The 23844-nt window shown below is 45.9% G+C and overlaps 1 protein-coding gene across 1 annotated transcript in view; it reads right to left on the reverse strand.

The window, feature by feature from the left end:
• The window catches only part of FBXO10 (F-box protein 10), a 195486-nt gene extending 172424 nt beyond the window's left edge, over positions 1-23062 (reverse strand). The window contains exon 1 of the mRNA XM_030192457.1: positions 22478-23062. Coding sequence (XP_030048317.1) covers positions 22478-23062 — 585 coding nt within the window. The remainder of the gene's footprint in view (positions 1-22477) is intronic.
• Positions 23063-23844: the final 782 nt, after the last annotated feature.

The following is a 23844-nucleotide window of genomic DNA, read 5'->3' on the forward strand; positions in this document are numbered from 1 at the left end:
GAATAAAGAAGGGTGTTTTGCAGGCTAGCTTATTCACAAGTCACTGGAGAATTTCTTTTTTTGTTGTCCTAGATTGGTACTAGGAGCAGATCCAGCTTAAATCAAGAGAAGGTAATATGCAGGGAAAGACAGAGGTTGCCTTCTTTGAACACACAAAAAAGGCAACAGGATGCTAGGAATTATTAGGAAAGGGATGGTAAATAAGACAGAGAATATTATAATGTCTCTGTATCACTCCATGGTGCAACCTCACCTTGAGTATTGCATTCAATTCTGGTCTTAGTATCTCAAAAAAGATATAGAATAAATAGAAAAGGTTCAAAGAAGAGTGACCAAAATGATAAAGGAGGATGGAACTACTCTCGTATGAGGAAAGGCTAAAGAGGTTATGGCTCTTCAGCTTGGAAAAGAGATGGCTGAGGGGGGACATGATTGAGGTCTATAAAATCCTGAGTGAAGTAGAATGAGTAGAAAGACTAGGAAGACTAGGGGACAATCAATGACGTTACATGGAAATACTTTTAAAACAAATAGGAGGAAATTTTCACTCAACGAATAGTTAAGCTCTTGAACTTGCTGCCGGATGTGGCAACAGGGCTTAGCATATCTGGATTTCAAAAAGGTATGGACAAGTTCCTGGAGAAAACGTCTATAGTCTATCGGGACAGACATGGGGAAGCAACTGCTTACCTTGGGATTAGTAGCATGGAATGTTACTGCTAATTGGGTTTCTGCCACGTACTTGTGACCTGGATTGGCCACTGTTGGAAACAGGATACTGGGCTAGAAGGACCATTGGTCTGATCCAGTATGACTATTCTTATGTTCTTAACAGAGAGAAAGAGAAATACAAAATAAAGCTGAGGACTGGTGTCCCAACACAAACTGAAAAGAAATAGGTGAAAATAAGAAGCGTAAATAAATCACAAGCATATTTTTAAAACATGCTGCAGGAGATCACTGTGAACAAGCTGGCCTGCATGAGTCACGACTAGAGGCCTGCACGGGAACACGGTTTGTGGGAATCCCATGGAATACGCGGGAATCCCTTCCAGGGATGCGGGGTTCCCGTGGAGACAGAAGCAGTCTTCTGTGGGGTTCTCGTGGAAGTGTAAGCTGCACCTGTACCAGCCTCTCACCTACCAATTACCAAGTTCTTTGAGTGCAGCTTCCTCTTCCTCCTTGCTTTAACAGTGCAGATGCTGAAAGTCTTCAATTATCCTTCTCTGTTCCCGGGCTGATGTGCAGGCCTCAGCTCTGACACAGACACGAGCATCAGAGGTCACCTAACCTACTGGCACATGCATGTGGCAACTTCTCAGCAAACAGTGCCAGCGAATCAGAGACAAGTCTTACAAGTGCGCACCAGAGTGTTCCAAGTTCCAAATTCTGTTTCTTCCTTGCCTGCAGTGCTGCGACTTGAACCCAGAGAGAGACAGAGCCAACCAGAATTTTTTTTTTAAGGTACCATTAATTTCTTGTGGGGATAGACGGGTTAAATTCTTATGGGGGACGAGTCGGAATGGGTTGAATTCTTGCGAGAGATGGATAAGATTCCAGCTGGAATGGGAGGAGACAGGTAAGATTCCAGCGGGGATAGGCCGGGATGGGTTAGATTTCTGTCCCCATGCAACTCTCTAATCAGGACAATTTTATGTGGTCATACTTGCCTAGACAGCTATGTGGGCACCAGCACTGACTATCCACAGCCCCTTGCGCTGTACTCAGTAAGGCTACAGCAGTTCGTGCTAGAATTCAGTGGCACTCACCGGTTAAGTGTTGCTAAATATTAGCTCTGGCCCCAGTCAGCTTGATTTAACTGAATATTGATCTCTCAGTTGTTGTTTTTTTACTATCGGAAATTCATAAAAAAAAAATCTTTGTCACCAAGGACTGGAGCCCTAAAATCATGGACATGAGATGAGGTGGAGTGAGTTTCCCATGCTTGAATGATATATCTCTTGCTTTTAAAGGGCTCAGACAGAAAGGAATCCAGAATTGAAAAGATCAGAATTCTAGACAGTTTACAAAGAGGAATCAGAAGACCAAAAAAGCAGCTTATTCCTTCATAATTCTTGAGTTTAAAAAGCATGAAATAATATTCCTGTGCTGTGGAAGAATTTGCAGTTCTCTAGTGCTAATTGACCTCCCTTCCCCCTGGAGAATTTCAACCCTCTAGGTCTAAGAAGCAGGCATTTCAGAGATACTCCAGCTCTCAGCAAGTACTATTTGCATAATTAACAATTCACTGTTAATTGCTGCCAAAGGCAAACTGGCTTTCTGTTATACTGCAGTAGAGAGGTGTGGTAGCCCTGTTAGTCCACTCTTAAAGGTTCTCAATAGAAATCAAACAAAATAAAACATGGAAAAGAAAATAAGATGATACCTTTTTTATTTGACATAACTTAATACATTTCTTGATTAGCTTTCGAAGGTTGCCCTTCTTCCTCAGATCGGAAATAAGCAAATGTGGTAGCAGATAGTATATATAAGAGAAACATCAAAGCATTACTTTGACAGTCTGACAGAGTGGGAGGGTGGGGGTTATACTGCACAACTACAGAACTATGGGATCTCTTTCTTATCTACTTTAATAGAACAAACCTCAGGGTAGAACTGAGGCTCTGCAGTGAAATTACTGGCTGGAAAAATAACATGGCATGCTGTAAGCAATGAGCATATAAATTATTGCAAAAACACAGCAGTAATCCACAGCTCATTGCTAAAGGTCACCCTTCTTGTCAGTGCATGAACGGTGATTGGCTCACACACTGACAGGAAGGATGACATTGAAAAAAACATACCAGGATCAGCATGGACATCAGCCTGTTTCTTCTCTCTGAGCCAAACCTCCAATGCCTACTGTCTAGCAGCTCCCCCATCCCACCGACCCAATCTCCTCCTGCCCCCCTCCGCTTAATTTTAAAAAAAAAAAAAAAACTTCCCTTGTGTCTAGGACGCACCCCTCCCCCCTTCTCACAAATTTATAATCCCTGGTGTCTAGGGCACCCCACAAACCCCTGCTTCCTCCCCACAATAAAAAAATAATTACTGGTATCTAGTAGCACCCCCCATCCACCCAACCCCTCCTCAGATTGTACCTTAAGGACAGCAGGAGCGACGCACACTCACTTCTGCCTCTAGTGACACCATCTTGGAAAACACTGGCATCCAGCCCTGCCTGGTGCATCCTGAACTACCAGGAACCAAAGCAAAGACCAGAGTATAAGTGATAAGTTCTCTAGGCCCAACATGAACTAACAGTCATGCTGCTGCATTTTGACTGCTGCAATCATCTCATGCTTTTCACGACAGCCCCAAATATGGCAGGACATTATAATCCAGATGTACCATTATAATTATATACACAATCTCAGCAACTCTAATCAAAAAAGAGAAGAGAAGGGCCTTCTTTAACTGTGTTAAAAAAAATACCAAACTACTTTAACTACAATTGAGAACTGACATTCAAAGCTCAAATTAGCAGACACTGCAAACTATGATAGGTCACCTGAATGACCTCATTGCCCCAGTTTACTAAAGGTTACAGAAGCCTACAATTCTCTGCATCACAACAGAAACAATTCAGCAGACAAACTGATGAACTGCTTTGTGCCTCTGAGGAGGAGGGAATACGTTTTCTCCCCAAGTCTTGCCAAGTACCTTCACGTATTGACCCTGTTAAATAACATCTATACTAAATCTCAGAAAGGTGGCACATATATAAGTATTATAGGAAGGAAAAAAGAAGAAGAATACATATTGGTCACACATCGCCCAGGATAAAATGGTGCCCACTTCTGGCTTATGCACTGGGGCCGATGGTGATAGCGATAGTGCTAAACCGTCAGGAGAAGAAAACATCCCTGATGCAGCCATAGGCCATATTAGACTTCTTGGTGGACCCACTGCAGCAGGAGACAAACGACAGAAACTGATGAAAAAGTTAAGAGGACTAAAAATTATCAGGTGGATTCTTGAAGATAAAAAGGAGATAATGTACTGCTATTATTCAGGGGCGTAGCCAGACTTCGACTTGAGGGGGCCAGAGCCAAAGGTGGAGGGACACATTTTGGCCCGCCCTCCCGTCACCACTTCCGCACCCCCCCCCCCCCCACAGCCACTGCGAAGGTACCTTGGCTGGCGGGGGTTGGCGTTTGTCCCGTGCTTCTCTCACATTGCCTGGCACCCTGTTCTGTTTGCCTGGCACCCTGTTCTGTTTTCAGTCGCTGTGCACGCTCGTTTTAATGAAACTGAGCATGTGCGAGCCAATTTGGCCATAGCTATGCCACTGCTATTATTACAGAGTAAGAGAGTACATAAGAAGAGCTCATCAGAAAACGAAGGAAAGAGGACATTTATCTAAGGACAAACTCCAAAAGGCAATCAATTCCAATCTAAGATCCTTGATTAGTCAAATTAAAGAACAGCATGTAGGAATAAACAGTAATCACACTGACTTCTACTGAATAGTGTAGGATAAGACATGCAACTAAGTTTTGTATAGCACTCCTGGAATGAACAGCACAACATATTTAGCTGATTCTTGTTCTACACTTCTTTTTTTACTATTAATCTATATAATACATGTAACTACTGACAATAATAAGATTTATTTACAAGAATGAAAACGGAAAAAGGTAGAATATAAAAATTATGTATAAATGTTCAGAATTTAACAGAATAAAATTTAGAATAGAAGATCTGTAAAGTTCTTTAAATATAAAGAGATGAACACTTGTCAGAAATCGGGTGGAATAAATACACACGCCCTACGGTACAGACATTAGGCCACCTAGTTGTTATCTGAAAGCAATTAGAGATCTTGACTTACAGATCTTCTTGGAGCATACAGCCCTGCACTGTACATTGTGCTAGCTGCATTAAACTTGGACAAGCATTATGATGAAATGGGACTTGATATACTGCCTTTCTGAGGTTTTTGCAACTACATTCAAAGCGGTTTACATATCTTCATATATTGAAGGGGGGCAGACTCAAGAAGAATGTCAGGAAGCATTTTTTCACGGAGAGGGTGGTGGATGCTTGGAATGCCCTCCCGCGGGAGGTGGTGGAGATGAAAACGGTAACGGAATTCAAACATGCGTGGGACAAACATAAAGGAATCCTGTGCAGAAGGAAGAGATCCTCAGGAGCTTAGCCTAGAATGGATGGCAGAGCTGGGGGTTGGGAGGCGGGGCTAGTGCTGGGCAGACTTAAACGGTCTGTGCCAGAGCCGGTGGTGGGAGGCTGGGATAGTGCTGGGCAGACTTATACGGTCTGTGCCAGAGCTGGTGGTTGGGAGGCGGGGTTGGTGGTTGGGAGGCGGGGATAGGGCTGGCCAGACTTATTCGGTCTGTGCACTGAAGAGGACAGTACAAATAAAAAAGTAGCACATATGAATTTATCTTCTTGGGCAGACTGGATGGACCGTGCAGGTCTTTTTCTGCCGTCATCTACTATGTTACTATGTTACCAGGGGCAATGGAGGATTAAGTGACTTACCCAGAGTCACAAGGAGCTGCAGTGGGAATTGAACCCAGTTCCCCAGGATCAAAGTCCACTGCACTAACCACTAGGCTACTCCTAGTTGAAATGATTGAAAACCTATTGGTACCAAAAGGGAAGGAAGCAACAGAATTTGCAAAGGAAGAGAAAAAAAATCTTCAAGAAACCGGATCAGCAAGGGACAAACAAGAGGCAAATGCGTAAGTACAGCAGGAAATACAAAGTGTTATTCCAGGAACCATTCATTGATCAAAACTGGACCATGAATGGTTAAGGAGATGTGAATTGAAACCTAAGGATGAACAACTGATAGTTGAAGCCCAGGGCAGTGGATTACAGATGAGATGGTTTACAGCAAGCATTGCAAAAATTGGTGCAACAGACAGCTGTAGATTCTGTAAGAAACAACTAGAAACAGTTACTCATCTCGTGGCTGGCTGTGAAGTGCTGATGATGGAAAATGTTTACACAGAAAGGCACAACGTGACAAATCTCATTCATTGGAAACTCTGTAAGCATTACATCAGTGTGCCAGAAAAGCATTGGGATCATAATCCTAAGAAAACTGTGGAATACGAAGAAGTTATGATCACCTGGTTCATCCCCATTCTGACTGATGCCAGAAACCAGATACAGTGGTACAAGAGAAAAACACCAAAACGGCACTGATTATAAAGATGTCAGTCCCAAGAGATTACTCGGTGAACCATGTGGAGAGAGGAAGATCCTCAAGTACCAAGAAATGCATTCTAGAGAGCTGCACGGGAACGGGGTTTGCGGGAATCCCGCGGAACCCGCGGGGACGGAGGCAGTTCTGCGGGCTTCCTGTGGAAGTGTAAGCTGCACCTGCCTCTCATCTACCGAATACCAATTTCTTTGAGTACTGTCTCCTCCTCCTCTTCTTCCTTGCTTTAACAGCATAAATGTGGAAAGTCTTCCATTAAGGAGGTGGTAGAGTCACAAATGATGACGGAATTCAAAAAGGCGTGGGATGAACACAGATGATCTCTAATTAGAAAATAGAAGTTATATAAAAGCTAACCTTAAATGGCTGCATGTGTGTGGATGTGTTGACGCTTAGATGGCGACTCTGGCTGTAATGAACTAGGGCTGATACCTGGCAGACTTGTATGGTCTGTGTCTCATGCTTGGCAATCCGGTGTAGGATGGGCTGGAAAGGGCTTAGACAGCAACTTCAGTGGCTGGAACATCATGACAGTGCTGGACAGACTTTTACAGTCTATGTCCCACAAACGAAAACATGAATAGGCTGGAGTGGGCTTCCATGGAAACTCCAGCAGTTGGAACATAAGGATGGGGCCAGATAGACTTCTGTGGTCTTTGTTCCAGAAACTCGAAAGAAAGACCATAATCAAGTATTTAATATCACACTCATTGATTTAATGATGAATTGATCATGAGTGTGACTATTGGGCAGAGTGGATGGACCGTTCAGGTCTATTTGCTGTCACTTACTATGTTCCTATTAATCCTCTTTGCTCCCAGTCTGGTGCACAGACCTCAGCTCTGACACAGGCACGAGAATCAGATGTCACCTGACCTACTGGCGCGTGCATGTGGCGACCTCTCAGCACACACTGCCAGTGAATCAGAGAAAAATCTTACATGTGCGCACCAGAGTGTTCCAAGTTCCAACTTCCGTTCCTTCCTTGCCTACAGTGCTGTGGCTCAAATCCAGAGAGAGACTGAGGGAGCTGACTGGAATTTTCTTTTATGTACCATTAAATTCTTACGGAGATGGGTGGGGATGGGTTAAATTCTTACGGGGATGGGTAAGATTCCAGCAGGGACGGGAAAGATTTCTCTCCCCGTGCCATACTGGGAAAGACTTACTTTTCAAATTTACCTCTTTTATTGTATTTATGTTTATTGTTGGTTACTTTACTATTGTTATGTTGTTAATAAAATTGTACGTTTTATGTTAAACTGTACCTGCTGTACACTGCCCTGGTTGAAAATTCTTCATAAAAGGTGGTTAATAAATCCCAATAAATAAATAAATAAATAAATAAATAAATGAATAAAACTTCTTGTAAGAAAGGAGCAGGACTGCACATCCCAATCCTTCCATATCCAGAGGGAGCAGTGATTTTAGAAATCTGCCTGTGGTAGAAAAACAAATATCACCCCAAAATAGACATGGAAGCAGCTTTTTGAAGTTACTGCTCCCTCTGCTAAGCCCTCAATGCAAGCGCTCACCCTTCTAGATCAAGCCCACACCTCAATGCCAGCTTCCCCCAACCCCTGCTGGCAGCATAAATTCAGCAGCACAACCCACTCTACTGGAAGGATATCCCAACCCCAGCAGCAAGAATACCCTCACCCCCTGGGCAGCATAACTATCCCCTGGCAGGGTAACCCATCCCCATGGCCCCTCTCATGGCACACAAACCCTGTCTGCCTCCTTCCCCCAGCAGTCAGATCCCTCCTCAGCAGACCCCTCCATGTGTGGGTATAAGTCCGATACATGGTAGCCTTCCACTACTACTACTTAACATTTCTACAGCGCTACTAGGATTACGCAGCGCTGTACAAATTAACAAAGAAGGACGGTCCCTGCTCAAAGGAGCTTACAATCTAAAGGACGAAATGTCAAGTTAGGGTAGTCTAGATTTCCTGAGTAGAGGTGTAGTGGTTAGGTGCCGAAGGCGACATTGAAGAGGTGGGCTTTGAGCAATGATTTGAAGATGGGTAGGGAAGGGGCTTGACGTATGGGCTCAGGGAGTTTGTTCCAAGCATGGGGTGAGGCGAGGCAGAAAGGGCGGAGCCTGGAGTTGCCGGTGGTGGAGAAGGGTACTGAAAGGAGGGATTTGTCTTGAGAGCGGAGGTTACGGGTAGGGACGTAAGGGGAGATGAGGGTAGAGAGGTAAGGAGGGGCTGCAGATCGAGTGCATTTGTAGGTTAGTAGGAGAAGCTTGAACTGTATGCGGTATCTGATCGGAAACCAGTGAAGTGACCTGAGGAGAGGGGTGATATGAGTATATCGGTCAAGGTGGAAGATAAGACGTGCAGCAGAGTTCTGAACGGACTGAAGGGGGGATAGATGACTAAGTGGGAGGCCGATGAGGAGTAGGTTGCAGTAGTCAAGGCGAGAAGTAATGAGAGAGTGGATGAGAGTTCGGGTGGTGTACTCAGAGAGGAAGGGGTGAATTTTGCTAATGTTATAGAGGAAGAAGCGACAGGTCTTGGCTATCTGCTGGATATGCGCAGAGAAGGCGAGAGAGGAGTCGAAGATGACACCGAGGTTGCGGGCAGATGAGACGGAGACGATGAGGGTGTTATCAACTGAGATAGAGAGTGAAGGGAGAGGAGAAGTGGGCTTGGGTGGGAAGACAATAAGTTCGATCTTGGCCATGTTCAGTTTCAGGTGGCGGTTGGACATCCAGGCAGCAATGTCAGATAAGCAGGCCAATACTTTGGCCTGGGTTTCCGCAGTGATGTCTGGTGTGGAGAGATAAAGCTGGGTGTCGTCAGCATAAAGATGATAGTGGAAACCATGAGATGAGATCAGGGAGCCCAGGGAAGAGGTGTAGATTGAAAAAAGAAAGGGTCCAAGGACAGATCCCTGAGGAACTCCAACAGAGAGTGGGATAGGGGTGGAGGACGAACCATGAGAGTGTACTCTGAAGGTACGATGGGAGAGATAAGAGGAGAACCAGGAGAGGACAGAGCCCTGGAACCCAAAAGAGGACAGTGTGTCAAGAAGTAGGTTGTGACTGACAGTGTCAAAAGCGGCGGATAGGTCGAGGAGGATGAGGATGGAGTAGTGACCTTTGGATTTGGCGAGGAACAGGTCATTGCAGACTTTAGATAATGCCATTTCTGTCGAGTGTAGGGGGCGAAAGCCGGATTGAAGCGGATCGAGGATGGCATGAGAGGAGAGAAAATCAAGGCAGCGGCTGTGAACGGCGCGTTCAAGTATCCTGGAGAGGAAGGGTAGGAGGGAAATGGGGCGGTAGTTGGAGGGACAGGTAGGGTCAAGTGATGGTTTTTTGAGGAGTGGTGTGACCACAGCATGCTTGAAGGTGTCCGGGACAGTTGCAGTGGAGAGCGAGAGGTTGAGGAGGATATGACAGAGAAAATAAACAGGGGGGGTGGTGATAGTAGGAGAGATGGTGTTAAGTAAGTTGGTGGGGATGGGGTCTGAGGAACAGGTGGTGCATTTCGAGGAGGAGAGGAGATGGGCAGTTTCCTCTTCGGTGATATCAGGAAAAGAGGAGAAGGAGGCCTGGGTTGGTTGGTTGGTTGAGAGAGTGGGTTATAGGATGAGGAGGAGGAGAAGGTTTGGTGGTGAATTCGAGGTTGATCTTCTGGACCTTGTCACGGAAGTAGTCAGCCAGAGATTGGGGAGAGAGTGAGGGGGGGGGGGGGGGAGCGGAGGGCACTTTGAGGAGGGAGTTGAGGGTGGCGAAGAGACGACGAGGGTTAGAGCTGAGGGAATAAGTCGATTGGGTGTAATAGTCCAGTTTGGCGAGGAATAGGGAGGACTGGAAGGAGGATAGCATGAATTTGTAGTGAATGAAATCAGTATGGGTGCGAGATTTCCTCCAGAGGCGTTCAGCCGAACGGGCGCAGGAGCGAAGGTATCGGGTGCAAGGGGTCAGCCAGGGCTGGGGATTGGTACGCCTTGTGGGACGGAAGATGGACGGTGCAAGGGTGTCTACAGCAGAGGAGAGAGTGGCATTGTAAGCTTTGTCAACAGACACGGAGGACATGATGGAAGGGAGGAGATCAGAGATCCTAGAGTATAAGGTGGGGGGGGGGTCAACAGCCTGGAGATTCCTGAAAGTAGTAGTTAGTGTTGGGCGAGATTGAGGGGGAGGGTAATGAAGTGTGAATGTGATGGTCAGAGAGAGGAAGAGCTGATGCGCGGAAATTGGAGGGTGAGCAAGTAGAAGAGAGGACGAGATCAAGACAGTGGCCAGATTGGTGAGTAGGGGTGGTGGAGCTCAGTTGAAGGTTGAAGGAGGAGGTTAGAGTGAGGAACTGAGAAGCGTATGAGTCGGATGGGTTATCAGTGTGTATGTTGAAGTCACCAAGAATGAGGGATGGGGATGAGGGCTCTGGGTTAACTCCTCCCCTGGGGCCCAAGACCCTCAAAGGTAGCCTTCGGCCTCCCCTCATCTCCTGACTCACACCCTGGGTTTACCAAGGTCTCTAGTGGGGTGGGAGCAATGCCCACTTGCTCCTGTATCAGTCCAATACAAAATGGTATCAAGACCTCTAGCCGTAATATGGAAGCCTGACTCTCTAGCGGTCAATGTAACCTGGAAACATTTTCAGCCTACTCATGCTTCACCCCAAACTTAGACCCATTTTATAGAAAAAAAGAAATGTAGAACATGACATAGATAAAGACCATAAGGCCTATCCAACCTGCCCATCTACTAAGCAACATCTTCTGTACTTTTGTAAAGAAATATTTCCTTATTCTAGGCCTTCCTTTCAACTGAAAGAGGCCTATGTCCTGTGCATTTTAATACCATGGAGGTATTTAAATGTCTCTCTCATATTTGACTGTCTCTGGGGAAAAATCATTCTGAAAGTGTGGTCTCCACACACATACCCTGCAGTTTAAAATCTAACGAGTCCACATTTGAACTCCAAGGCTACTAGACTATATTATACTACGTTATCGGAGTTTTATATACAGCTAGTTTTCCAAAAGGATTCAAAGCGATTTACAGTATAAGAAAAAAAGAAAACTCCAACAATAAGGAGGAATTAACAGTTATAAAACAATAATAATTATAATTATAAAACATAACAAAATAAAAGATAATTAAGGATAAAAACAAACATCATTAAAAATAGGTCAGAGTAGTTGCTCAAACAAACATGTTTTTAACATTTTCCTGAAAGAGAAATAGGAAGGTGCAAACTTCAGATTCAGAGGTAACTTGTTCCATACTCTGGCCGTGAAAAAAAGGAAAACACCTCAAAAATAGATTTAAATCGTATGGTTTTTTTTTTAAAGAAGAAAAACCTAGGGTCCTGTTTACTAAGGTGCACTAGCGTTTTTAGCACATGCTAACCATGTAGGCGCCCACAGGAATATTATGGGCATCTTTATGCTTAGCGCCCGCTAAAAATGCTAACGAGCTCTTATTGGCCGTAATTGCCGAAGCTTAAAGAAAAATCTTTTACTATGGGCATTAATCTGTTTAGCAAATGATAAAATGAAGTCTAAAATTACACCTAGCAGTCTGGAATGGTCTTCAATTTTTAAGACTTCTTCTGAAGACAGTATAACTGTTGTACATGGAACTTTAGCTATATCACCAAATCAGAGTATCTTTACTTTCTGTTTGTTCAGTTTTTAAAACTGATTTGTAGCCCAACTATCTATAAGAGAAATAGGATATTTAATGGAGCTTAGAGTACTATCAAAGCTCTCTAAAACAGGGCCCAAGAGAAAAATATCATCTGCATGAGATAATACGGAGATTTCATCATTTGTAAACCTAGAGAACTCAAAAACACATTGAACAGCGAAGGGGAGAGTGTTTCATTTAAATGGCAGCTGTTTGTGGCATTTAAAGTTATACATGGATATTAGGTGTGGTCTCTATCCAGATATCAGTGCCGAGTATCTGCGTATGCTGTAGACCACTAGCATAGGTCTCGGGGATGTTTGGGCCAATATTTGGGTAACAGGTGTTTGGACTGCTGAGGTGGTATGTAATAATTTTCAGCACATTGTTCATGTAATGCAGCTGAAAACTGTTGACTGACCCCAATCAGCAACACTTATCCTGGTATCAGGAACTGCTACCCAGGTTAAGTGCTTTTGAAGCGTACTGTTAAAGAAGGTGAAATTTAGTCATACCTGTTCATTTCTTTTCTATTAGTCGGGCTGTAACATCCGGACCAATTGGGTTGTAATCCCCACAAACTAGCAGCTGAAGGTATTCCAGTGATATAACCGGTACAAGTGTGCTGTTGCTCTGTGGAAAACTCCAGTATGCCTCTGCCAAAGCAATGAAAGAAACCAGAACGTACACCCATACCCCAAAGCAGTGGAAAGAACCAAAATGTACACTCATACCCCATCAACCACTGCAGCTACAGAGAAAGACCATGTATTATTTCTTCTGTTTTTTTTTTTAACACTACTGAAGAGAGAGAACGAGATCTCCATGAGTCTTATCAACTGTAATCTTCTGGGGGGGGGGGGGGGGGGGGGGGGGGGGGGGGGGGGGGAGGAGGTCTCAGAATGGTACACACCAACTAGCGTTTGGGCTGTACTATCCTGGACAACTGGTATGTACTCACCTAGAATTCACTGGGCGGCAGAAGACAAGACCCAAGACCCCTGAATGATGGCTCTAGCCAACACATCCAGCCTATAATAACTTTACAAAGGAATGGAGCAATGACCACATCCCTGCCTGGCGGATATCCTACTACTACTACTACTACTATTTAGCATTTTTATAGCGCTACAAAGCATACGCAGCGCTGCACAAACATAGAAGAAAGACAGCCCCTGCTCAAAGAGCTTACAATCTAGTAGACAAAAAATAAAGCAAACAAATCAATTAATGTGTAGAGGAAAGAGGAGAGGAGGGTAGGTGGAGGCGAGTGGATACAAGTGGTTACGAGTCAAAAGCAATGTTAAAGAGGTGGGCTTTCAATCTAGATTTAAAGATGGTCAAGGATGGGGCAAGATGTAGGGGCTCAGGAAGTCTATTCCAGGCACAGGGCGCCGCAAGACAGAAGGAGCGAAGTCTGGAGTTGGCAGTAGCAGAGAATGGAACAGATAAGAAGGATTTATCCAAGGAACGGAGTGCACGGGAAGGGGTGTAGGGAAGGATGAGTGTGGAGAGATACTGGGGAGCAGCAGAGTGAGTACATTTATAGGTTAGTGGAAGAAGTCTGTACAGGATGCGAAAACGGATAGGGAGCCAGTGAAGGGTCTTGAGGAGAGGGGTAGTATGAGTAAAGCGACCCTGGCGGAAGACGAGACGGGCAGCAGAGTTTTGAATCGACTGGAGAGGGGAGAGGTGACTAAGTGGGAGGCCAGCAAGAAGCAGATTGCAGTAGTCTAAACGAGAGGTGACAAGGGTGTGGATGAGGGTTTTGGTAGAGTGCTCAGAAAGAAAGGGGAGGATTATACGGATGTTGTAAAGAAAGAAACGACAGGTCTTGGCGATCTGCTGGATATGAGCAGAGAAGGAGAGAGAAGAGTCAACGATAACCCCAAGGTTTCGAGATGAGGAGACAGGGAGAATGAGAGAGCCATCAACAGAAATAGAAAACGGGGGGAGCGGGGAGGTGGGATTTGGGGGGGGGGGGGGGAAATGAGAAGCTCGGTTTTGGTCATATTTAATTTCAGGTGGCGTTGAGACATCCAGACAGCAATGTCAGACAAGCACGCTGAAACTCTGGTTTGGATGCAAGGTGAGATATCAGGGGTAGAAAGGTAGATTTGGGAGTCATCAGCATAGAGATGGTAGGAAAAGCCATGGGATGAGATTAATGAACCAAGGGAAGAAGTGTAGATAGAAAAGAGGAGGGGACCAAGAACAGAACCCTGAGGTACGCCGACAGGCAGAGGGATAGAAGTAGAAGAGGATCCACCAGAGTGAACACTAAAGGTGCGGAGGGAGAGGTAGGAAGAGAACCAGGAAAGGACAGAGCCCTGGAATCCAAGTGAGGACAGGGTATCGAGAAGTATGCTGTGATCGACATTGTCAAAAGCAGCGGAAAGATCAAGAAGAATGAGGATGGAATATTGACCTCTGGATTTAGCCTGTAATAGGTCATTGGAGACTTTAGTAAGCGCAGTTTCGGTTGAGTGGAGAGGGCGAAAACCAGATTGTAGTGGGTCAAGAATAGCATGTGAGGAGACAAAATCAAGGCAGCGGCGGTGAACAGCACGCTCAAGTAATTTGGAGAGAAAGGGAAGGAGGAAGATGGGTCGGTAATTAGAGGGACAAGTAGGGTCGAGTGAAGGCTTCTTAAGGAGAGGTGTGACCACAGCATGTTTAAAAGCAGCAGGGACAGTTGCAGTGGAAAGTGAGAGGTTGAGAATGTGACAGATAAAAGGAATAAGAGCAGGAGAGATGGCATTAAGAAGGTGAGTGGGAATGGGATCAGAGGAACAGGTGGTACATTTTGAGGAAGAAAGGAGAAGTGTAGTTTCCTCAATAGTAACTTCAGGAAAGGAGGAAAGGGAATGAGGGGAAGGAGAGAGAGGGGAACGGACTAGTGGAGGGAGAGGTGGCGAGGTAGAGAATTCAAGGTTTATCTTTTGAACCTTCTCGTGAAAGAATTCAGCAAGGGTCTGAGGAGATAATGAAGGGGGAGTTGGGGGAGGGGACAACTTGAGGAGAGAGTTCAATGTGGTGAAGAGAAGTCGAGGGTTAGAGCCAAGAGAGTTAGTCAGTTGGATATAATAATCCTGTTTGGCGCGTAAAAGAGCAGATTGGAAGGAGGTCAGCATGAACTTAAAGTGTAAGAAATCAGCAAGGGCTCGAGATTTCTGCCCGAGGCGTTTGGCGGAGTGGGTACAGGAACGTAGGTAGCGAATATTAGAAGTCAGCCAAGGTTGGGGTTTTGTACGCCTTATAGGGCGGGTCATCAAAGGTGCAAGAGTGTCTAAGGCAGATGATAGAATATTGTTGTAAGAAGAAACAGCTTCGTTGACAGACGTGGATGGTGCCACAGTCGAGAGGAGGTTTGAAACATGGGAGGATAGAGATGAAGGGTCAATACCGTGAAGATTCCTAGATAAATTAGATAAGATAGGACGGGACTGGGAGGGATTTAAGTGTGAAAGTTATAAGATGGTGATCAGAGAGGGGAAGATCAGAGGCAAGGAAATTAGAGGGTGAACAGTTGGAGGAGAAGATAAGATCAAGACAGTGACCATTTTGATGAGTGGGGGAGGTGGAGCATAGTTGGAGATTAAATGAGGATGTTAAAGCGAGTAACTTGGAAATATAAGAGTTAGAAGGATCATTAGCAGGAATATTAAAGTCACCAAGGATGAGAGGGGAGGCGGAAGGATCATGGAAGAAGGCAAGCCAGGCATCAAAGTCACTGAGAAAGGATGAAAGGGACTTATCAGGGGGACGATAAATTACTGCTATTCGAAGAGGCAGAGGAGAGAAAAGGCGAAAGAGTGGACTTCAAAGGAGGAAAAACAGTGAGATTGAGGTGGAAGAAGGGGTTGAAATCTGGAGAAGGGAGAGAGAAGTAATCCAACACCGCCCCCGCAGCCAGCAGGGCGAGGAGTATGTGAAAAAAGATAACCGCCATGGCAGAGGGCTGCGACTGAAGCAGAGTCATCAGGGCAGAGCCAGGTTTCTGTTATGGCGAGCAGATGGAGGTGACGCGAGATAAAGAGGTCATGAACATATGGGAGTTTGTTGCAGATAGAGCGGCCATTCCAAAGGGAGCACGAGAAGGGCAGAGAAGAGGAAGGGAGTAGAGGAATAGTGATGAGGTTAGAGAGGTCACGGTGAGATCTGTAGAGTTGGGATAATAGTTGGTGAGGAGGGCCAGGATTGGGATTGATGTCACCGGCTGAGAGTAAGAGAAGGAGGAAAAGAGAGCGGAGGAGAGTAGGAGAGGTGTGGCCATGAAGGTGTCGAAGGCGAGAGGTATTTAGGTGGAATGGGGAAGGCAAAATGGAAGGGAGAAAGAGATGAAGATTAAAAGCTAAGAGGGAGGAAGAGGGTAGGAGAGAAAGTGAGGTGATGAAGTTGATGAATGGGCAGTGAGTTCCTGTAGTGGAGAGAAGTAGGGGGTGAGGGAAAAGATTAAGAAGGGACAGGGCAAGGAAGAGAATGTGTATAGGGACCATAGCGTGATTCAGAATTAGGTATAATTGGGTGAGGTCAGTAGTGACTGGGAGAAAATAGATGTAAAGAGAAAAATGCCCTGCGCGCCATTAGGCGTGCGGCACCAAGAGCAGATCGGAGTGGACCTGGGAGTCACCCCGAAGAAGGCTGTAAAGGATATGCAGATGAGCTGAAAGTCCTCCACAGCACCTGAAAGGCAGCCGGTGGTAGAGCTGGGCACCTCAGCTGAGGAAGGCTTACCAGGGGTTAGGCCGAAGCCAGCATTCCTCCCCCTGAGGGTCGCCTGATCCTCTAGAGAGACTGCCCAGGCCTCCACCAAGGAGGTTGCCTGTGCCTGAGTTGAGAGAGCTGTCAATCCAGGAGACAGTCTCTTGTTCCTGCAAACTGTAAGAAGCCTCACTGGAGGCCATGGATGACTCCTGACCATTGTGAGGGCCATGGAAAAGGACAAGATGATGATCCACGAGATGAACCTTATTCGTCTCGTGCAAATACCTGAGCAGGACTCTGCAGACCTCCAGTTTGTGAAGCCTCCTGGCTGTAGAACCTGAGCCATCATCCACCTAAGAGGGCAGACATAACTCCTGATTCACCATGGAAAAGGGAGATCACCTTGGAAAGAAAGGAGGGAACAGAGCGAATGGACACTGAATCCTGAGACATAGGGGTCTGACACAACAGAGCCTGAAGCTTTGACACCCTCCTGGCTGACGAAATTGTCACCAGGGACACAATCTTCTTGATCCTTAATCAAGGCCAACCAAACAGGCTCAAAAGGAGCTCTTGAAAGCACATGCAACACTAGATTCAAATCCCAAGAGTGAACAACCTCCTTCAGGAACTGAGTATGTCTTCCAGAGCACGCAAGGGAAAGCCCCAGGATTCTGCCCCAGAAATAGCCAGCTGAGCCTTAGGAGAGTTCAGAGCCAGTCCCTGATCAAAGCTCTGCAGCAGGAACCTGAGCACTTTGGGAATCTACGCCATCCAAAGAGAAAAGAATGTTGACCTCAGTTTTCAAAAATCTTCCAAACCCTGACATAAGCCAGGGAAGGGGAAAACTTGTGGGCCCTGAATAAGGTGGAAATTGCCACCGGCAAAAAAGCCCTTTCTCACTAATCATCACCTCTCAAGGACCAAATTGTAAGCCAGAAGGAATCCGAATCCACCATTTCTAGTGAATCCTGCATGAGCAGGCCATGACCTCTGGAACGGGAACAGGCTCATCCACCACAAGACGATCCAGATCCACATACCACAGTCTCCGTGGCCAATCCAGAGCAACTAGCAGGATGAGAAACGGAAGCTATGCTATCCTGTGCAGTACCCGGCCTATCAGAGGCAAGGGAGAGAAGACAAAGTGGCTCCTCCCTGGGCCACCACTGGACAATGCCATCTATGCATGTTGAGGTCAGTTCCTTCCTGTGATTGAAGAAGCGATTCACCTAGGTATTGATGCTCAAAGCCATGAGACTGAAGACTGGCTGGCCAAGCCACCACACCACTTCTGGAAGAGCGTCTCAGGGCCAGGGAATCTTGGAGGTTGCACAGGCTCACTTCTGGGCCTGCAGCTTGTCATTTGTGAGAAAGATCGTTTGCAATGCTATATCGAAACAAATCCCCAGATATTCCAAGAGGAAGAGAGGTGACTCTTTGCCCTGTTCACTACCCAATCTAAACACTCCAAGAAACCAGATGGCCTGTGAAGTGGTCCCCATGGAACCCTACTCTGAGTTGGCCCAGATCAGCCAATCTTCCTGGCAGGAATAAACCCAAATGCCCTATTGGCACAGGTAATAAGTGTGAGATGCTCAACACTCTTGCATTTGTACTATACCCCTGAGGTAGCCCATGTATGGGCAAAACATGGATCACGTTGGGTATTTTCCAATAAAGTATTTGCTGTGTGTCCTTCATCTAGGATCTGTTCTGGTTTTTTTTTACTTGTGATCTGTTACAGATCCATAGCGCCTGTGTTGGTTCAAGCAGTTACCACAAAAGTGCAGGGGCAGTAGATAGAGCAAAGGGAATGGCCCGAAACGGAAGGTGGTGCCCCAGCACACCAAAACAGGTATAGTGCTTGTGGTCCTCCTGGGTGAGAATATGGAAATAGGTATCTAAAAGATCTGAAGAGGTCAAGAACTCATACTGGAAAACCGAAGCGATCACTGACCAGGGCATCTCCATCTGAAAGTACTGAATCTGGAGACAAGCATTGACCAAATGGACCAAAAGGAGCCTCCTTTCTTTGGGACCACAAAACAGATGGAGTAACTCCCTGAACCTCATTACATGGACGGAACCAGCTCCACTGCCTCCAGATCTATGAGGTGCTGAAGTATAAGAATAACAGCCTGACACTTTGCTGCTGAGCCACAGGGCGACACCAGGAAGGTAACTGCCACAGGATGCGCCAATGCTAGGGCATAACCCTGTTCGACCACCGTTAGGGCCCCTTTGTCCTAGATGATGCAGCCCAATCGTGGCAGAAAATGTACAGTCTGGCTCCTATCCATGACACAGAGGAGCCCAGTGCACCTTCATTGGGAAAATTCAGAACCTCTAGCTGAGGGGGAGGATCCAGAGTTTCCAGTTCTTGTGGGGTCATGAAAGGACACTGGCTTGAAGGGTCTGCCAGGGCCAGGAACCAATCTAGGCTGATGCTTGTCCGAACAAAATCTGCCGAATTCCTTAAGTGGTCTTTATTGCCAAAAGTCTGCTGGGAGCCATTCTGGCACAGCTCAGGAAGTCAAAGAGGACAAATCTCTCCCATGTCTTTAACCAGCTTCGTCAGTCCCTCTCAAATATTATCATTCTGTCCTGCGGGAACAATTGGGGGAATTTCATTATGGTAAATTAGTGTGCAGCTGGAATAGAGAATTACCAGTGAATATTCAGGGGGAAAAGCTGAACACATGTCTCTTGGGCATTCAAAAGTTAACTGAAAATGTGACATTGTGGGAAATGCATTATAAATTTTTGCTGCGTATGTATATATCCCCGCATAGGGCTTATCGGGCAGCCATGAGGGCGGATGATGTTTGTGCGAAATGCACTCACTCTCCAGCAGTCTTGGGGCATATGTTTTGGACCTGCCCGCTGATTTTAGAGGTTTGGAGACATGTGTGTCAACATGTCTCTCATCTTTGGGGGGTTACTTGGCAACCGAATCCGTCCCAATTGTTTGATATCTTTAGGGTTTCCCCGTTATTGCCCAAGGGGTTGAAACCATTTTTTAAAAGGACAATTATTATTGGCAAGAAGTCCATTCTTCAGCATTGGATAACGGCAGAGCCTCCAACATTACAGCAGTGGCGATCCAAGATGATTTTTCTTTGTGCATTACAGTGCAGAGGCATAGGTGACTTGTCCTCCACCAGGGAAGACCATTTTTGTCAGAGGTGGTCCCCGTTTTGGGAATCATTGACCACAGTGGCACGTAGTAGAATACTGAATGCTTAAAATGGTGTAGTGTGGCATGTTGTTGGTGAAGGGGGGGTGGGTGGGTGAGAGTGGGGGGGGGGGGGGGGGGGTAAGGGTAAGCTTTTCTATAGTTAGACAACACCATTGTGTCAGTATCACGAAGTCAGTCAAGATTTTGTTATTGGAATGTCTTTAACAAATATTGTTACATGCCAATTTGGATGGGCGTTTTCACTGAAGTGGTGTTGTTTATAAATGAGAACTTTTTGTGTATTTGCTATGTTTTATATACATAATAATAAAAAGATTTAAACATAACCAGCTTCTCTAGGTATTCCCCAAAAAGCAACCACCCCCTAAAGGGCAGCTGACTGAGAAGCTTCCTGGAGGCTACATCCACAGCCCAATGGCACAAACAGAACTGCCTCTGGCCCACTATGGTGGAGACCACTGACCAAGAGGACTAAGCGCACTAAATCATACAGGACATCAGCCAGAAAAGCCGCCTCTGACTCCACTGGGTCACCCTCTGGAGACTCTGGCGACTGCTGTAACCAGTGCGCATCATGGCCTCCACCATGAAAACACCCTCTGTGCCAGAGGAGAAATGCAGCTTGAATTGTTGCTCCAGTTTCTTTTAGTGTTATCTGAGAGTAGAGCCCCCATTCTACAGGAACGGCAGTCTTTTTTGTAACCACAGTGACAAGGGCATCCACCTTGGGGCACTTCCAGTAACTCTCCACTTCCTTGAGTGTGAAGGAAATATGTCCAATCTGTCCAAAACCTTGGACTCCCAGAGAGCCTGGCTGAGGGTATTGCACTTCGCCAGAATCATGCAGGAGAGCACCTTATGGAGTAGAAAATGATTTTGGGGCCACGAAAGACCCTCTAGAACGGTTCCTCCCCCACCACCACCAAAAGCTCTGCTGAAAGTGCCATGGAGAATCCATGGGCCTCTGACACCGAGTCAAGCTCTTCCCAACGAAAAAGGCAAATGACAAGGAGGGGAGCTCCATCTCAGAATTAGAGTCAGGGGTCCAAAAGTTTCCCCCTGCCCTACTTTGTAAAGCCTTGCTTCTGCCCCCAGAGAAGGCCCCTCACCACATAAGGGGGTTTTAGACTCCACAGTCAAAGTCTGCTTAATGAGCAGGACTAAATCTCAGAGATATTCAGGGCTCAGGACCCCAGCAGGACTCTCCCAGGGGCCGGGGCTAAGACTGGAATGGCAGTGGCCCTCTCCCCCCCCCCCCCCCCCCCCCAAGGGGGTTGTGCAAGATTCTGCACAAGAAAACACAGCTGACATTCCCGTTAAAACATTACCCTGGCGAGGGGGGGAGGGTGGGTGGGGGGTAATGTAACTTTTGAAGGATAAAATCAGATTCTGTATGTATAGTATACCGGGATATTGGATAATGTATTGGAATTGGATTTGTGGAAAATAATAAACATACATTGAAAAAAAAAAAAAAAAACATCAGGACCCAGGTGAAGGAGCATTGTTGTTTCCAAAGTTGAAAACAGTCCGTCACAGGCCATACAGTGCCAGCCAGTTAGCATGGCCAGCACACAGGAGCCTGCCAGAACACTTGGGCCACCTTCGGCCTGGGTCTCTGGCAGTCTCACCTTCTCCCAAGATGGTTCTCTCAAGGTCTGCTCTGTTTTGTTTTTTTAACTTTATTCCCTCACAAGAGAATAAAGGTAAACCAGGCAGCTCTTTTTTTTTTTTTGAACAAGGCTCCATGGAGCTGCTGTGCAGCCTGGGGCGGAGGGGGCGCACCCAAGAAAGTGCTAAAAGGCAAGAAGGGGATGGGGTGCCACACCCCTGGGCAAGGGCCCTGCAGGCTCTGAGCCGCAAACCTCACAAAAGTGATCGCCTGCGGGCAATGACTTAGGGCAGTGGAGACATGCTCCATGGTCAATTAGGTCTGGTCAGTGGATCAAGGAATCTGGGAGCAGGTCAATAGGTTCGGATCAAACTGTGCAGCCTTAGCCTGCACTGCTGAGAACTAGGCTAGGGATCAGTAGCATCAGCCTGAAGAACCTACCACAGAGATTCAAAGATACCCATTTCCAGGCTGGAGACATTTGGCCAGTCCTGGTGTTGAACTTACCTCCCAAAGCAGTGTGGAATTTGTAGTACCTGATCCTGTCCATTCAAATCTTTGCTGGAAGTTCCATAATGCGCCAGGAAGGGGTGGTTAGAAAGTCAGGGCTGTCCCAAAATCTCCATCATGGAACTGGGTAATTTGGCATCTCTGCTACCATCTGCTGGAGGTAGAGAAATACTAGAGTTTTCCACTGAGCACCAGCACACTTGTACTGGTGATGTCACTAGAAAGATCAGTTTCTCTACCTCCATCTGCTGGTATAAAAGGACAACAACCCAATTGTTCAGGATGGTACAGTCCAGACGTTAGGAATAGTGCTTAGGTGCTCTGCTGGCACTTTTATGGGTAAGCGTAAACATACATAAGCAAGTGCTGATATTCTAAATATTTACATACATAAGGGGCAAGTAAATGTGGGCACCTAGATTACTGAACTGCCCTCACATGCTTCAGCAGAACTATACATGAATTCTGCTTTTAATTCTACATATCCCTGTACTTTATATGAAAGAAATTAAATGTTACACAGAAGTTTTAATTTTAGTACGGCTTATCTGTTTTCTTATACATTTGTGACTAAAATAGACAAAAAAAATGCAAAATACCTACCTTATACACAACTGGAGTAAACCATGCTGGCATAAAGACCAAATTGCATAGGCGTGCAGTTGGGCACTGCTGGTCAATGCACACGAGCAGTGCTACATCTCCAAGTTTTCCTTGGCCCACTATCTCCACGGGAACCTTCAGAATTAATTCATTCTGCTCTTCATGCACTCCTGGGAACAGCATGATCCGATCATACGTATTAGCTGACGCCAAGGCACTTCTGAGAGTATCATATTCACAACCAGGTCCAACGCAGAGGACTCTCCGGTCCTTTTTCCTCCGGAACAAGTAGAAGCAACTGGATGACTCCAGCTCCTGGGTATTTTTGGTCCATGTTCTGGAGGCCACATAGTGCTGTTTGAAAGCTTCCCTCCAAGATTTAGGTTCTACATTAGGCTGATTTGGCCAATTTGGGTGCCGGCATTCAATACATCCAAGGCAAAGCTGTCGCCATCTGGTGTTGTCCAAACTGATGATCAGTTCATACCAAGATCTGCATACCAAACTGCAGCGACCAAGGTCAGGAAGAGGCAGATAAGCCAAGATCATGCGCCACAATTCCACTGGGAGACCACTGATCTCCATAGTCCCCTAGAGATTGCAGAACACAAATGTAAGATGTCAAACACATTTACTACAGTCTTTACATAAAAGTTTACATTTTGCTTCTCCACTCCTTTACAACCTCTCACATGGCCATGCCTACTACTGCTGATGTTTCTCCTCTATTACAATTAAAAAGAAGGAGGAGTGGCCTAGTGGTTAGGGTGGTGGACTTTGGTCCTGGGGAACTGAGGAACTGAGTTCAATTCCCACTTCAGGCACAGGCAGCTCCTTGTGACTCTGGGCAAGTCACTTAACCCTCCATTGCCCCAGGTACAAATAAGTACCTGTATACAATATGTAAGCCGATTGAGCCTGCCTTGAGTGGGAAAGCGCGGGGTACAAATGTAAAAAAAAAAAAGAATCCACAGTTGACTCAGTATTTGGCTTAATCAGATTCAATGAAGAAAATTCTAGAACAAGAAGAGCATGAGACTGGAAAAGAAGAGGGTGAGCAAGAGAAAGGGGCTAATGTATTTCTTCACGGAATGAATGGAAATGTGGGTAAGAAAATGTTATTGAAATTATAAAATGTTTGAGATTAAAACAGAGGATCTTTAGTTGTGGGAAAATTTGAGGAAAAACAAAAGAAAAAAAGACTACTGTACAATAGCATACAAAGACGATGAGAACCTTCTAACTTGCTAGTTGGTTCAGAGTTGATCTCTGGTTCTGAACTACAGTAGTATTTATGAAGATTAGAAAGACTAACAGATCTTGTGTTTTCTAAATTCTAGTTCCTTTACACTGGGCTACTCATGGCA

This window comes from Microcaecilia unicolor, chromosome 2 (assembly GCF_901765095.1).
Source record: "Microcaecilia unicolor chromosome 2, aMicUni1.1, whole genome shotgun sequence".
NCBI lineage: Eukaryota > Metazoa > Chordata > Amphibia > Gymnophiona > Siphonopidae > Microcaecilia > Microcaecilia unicolor.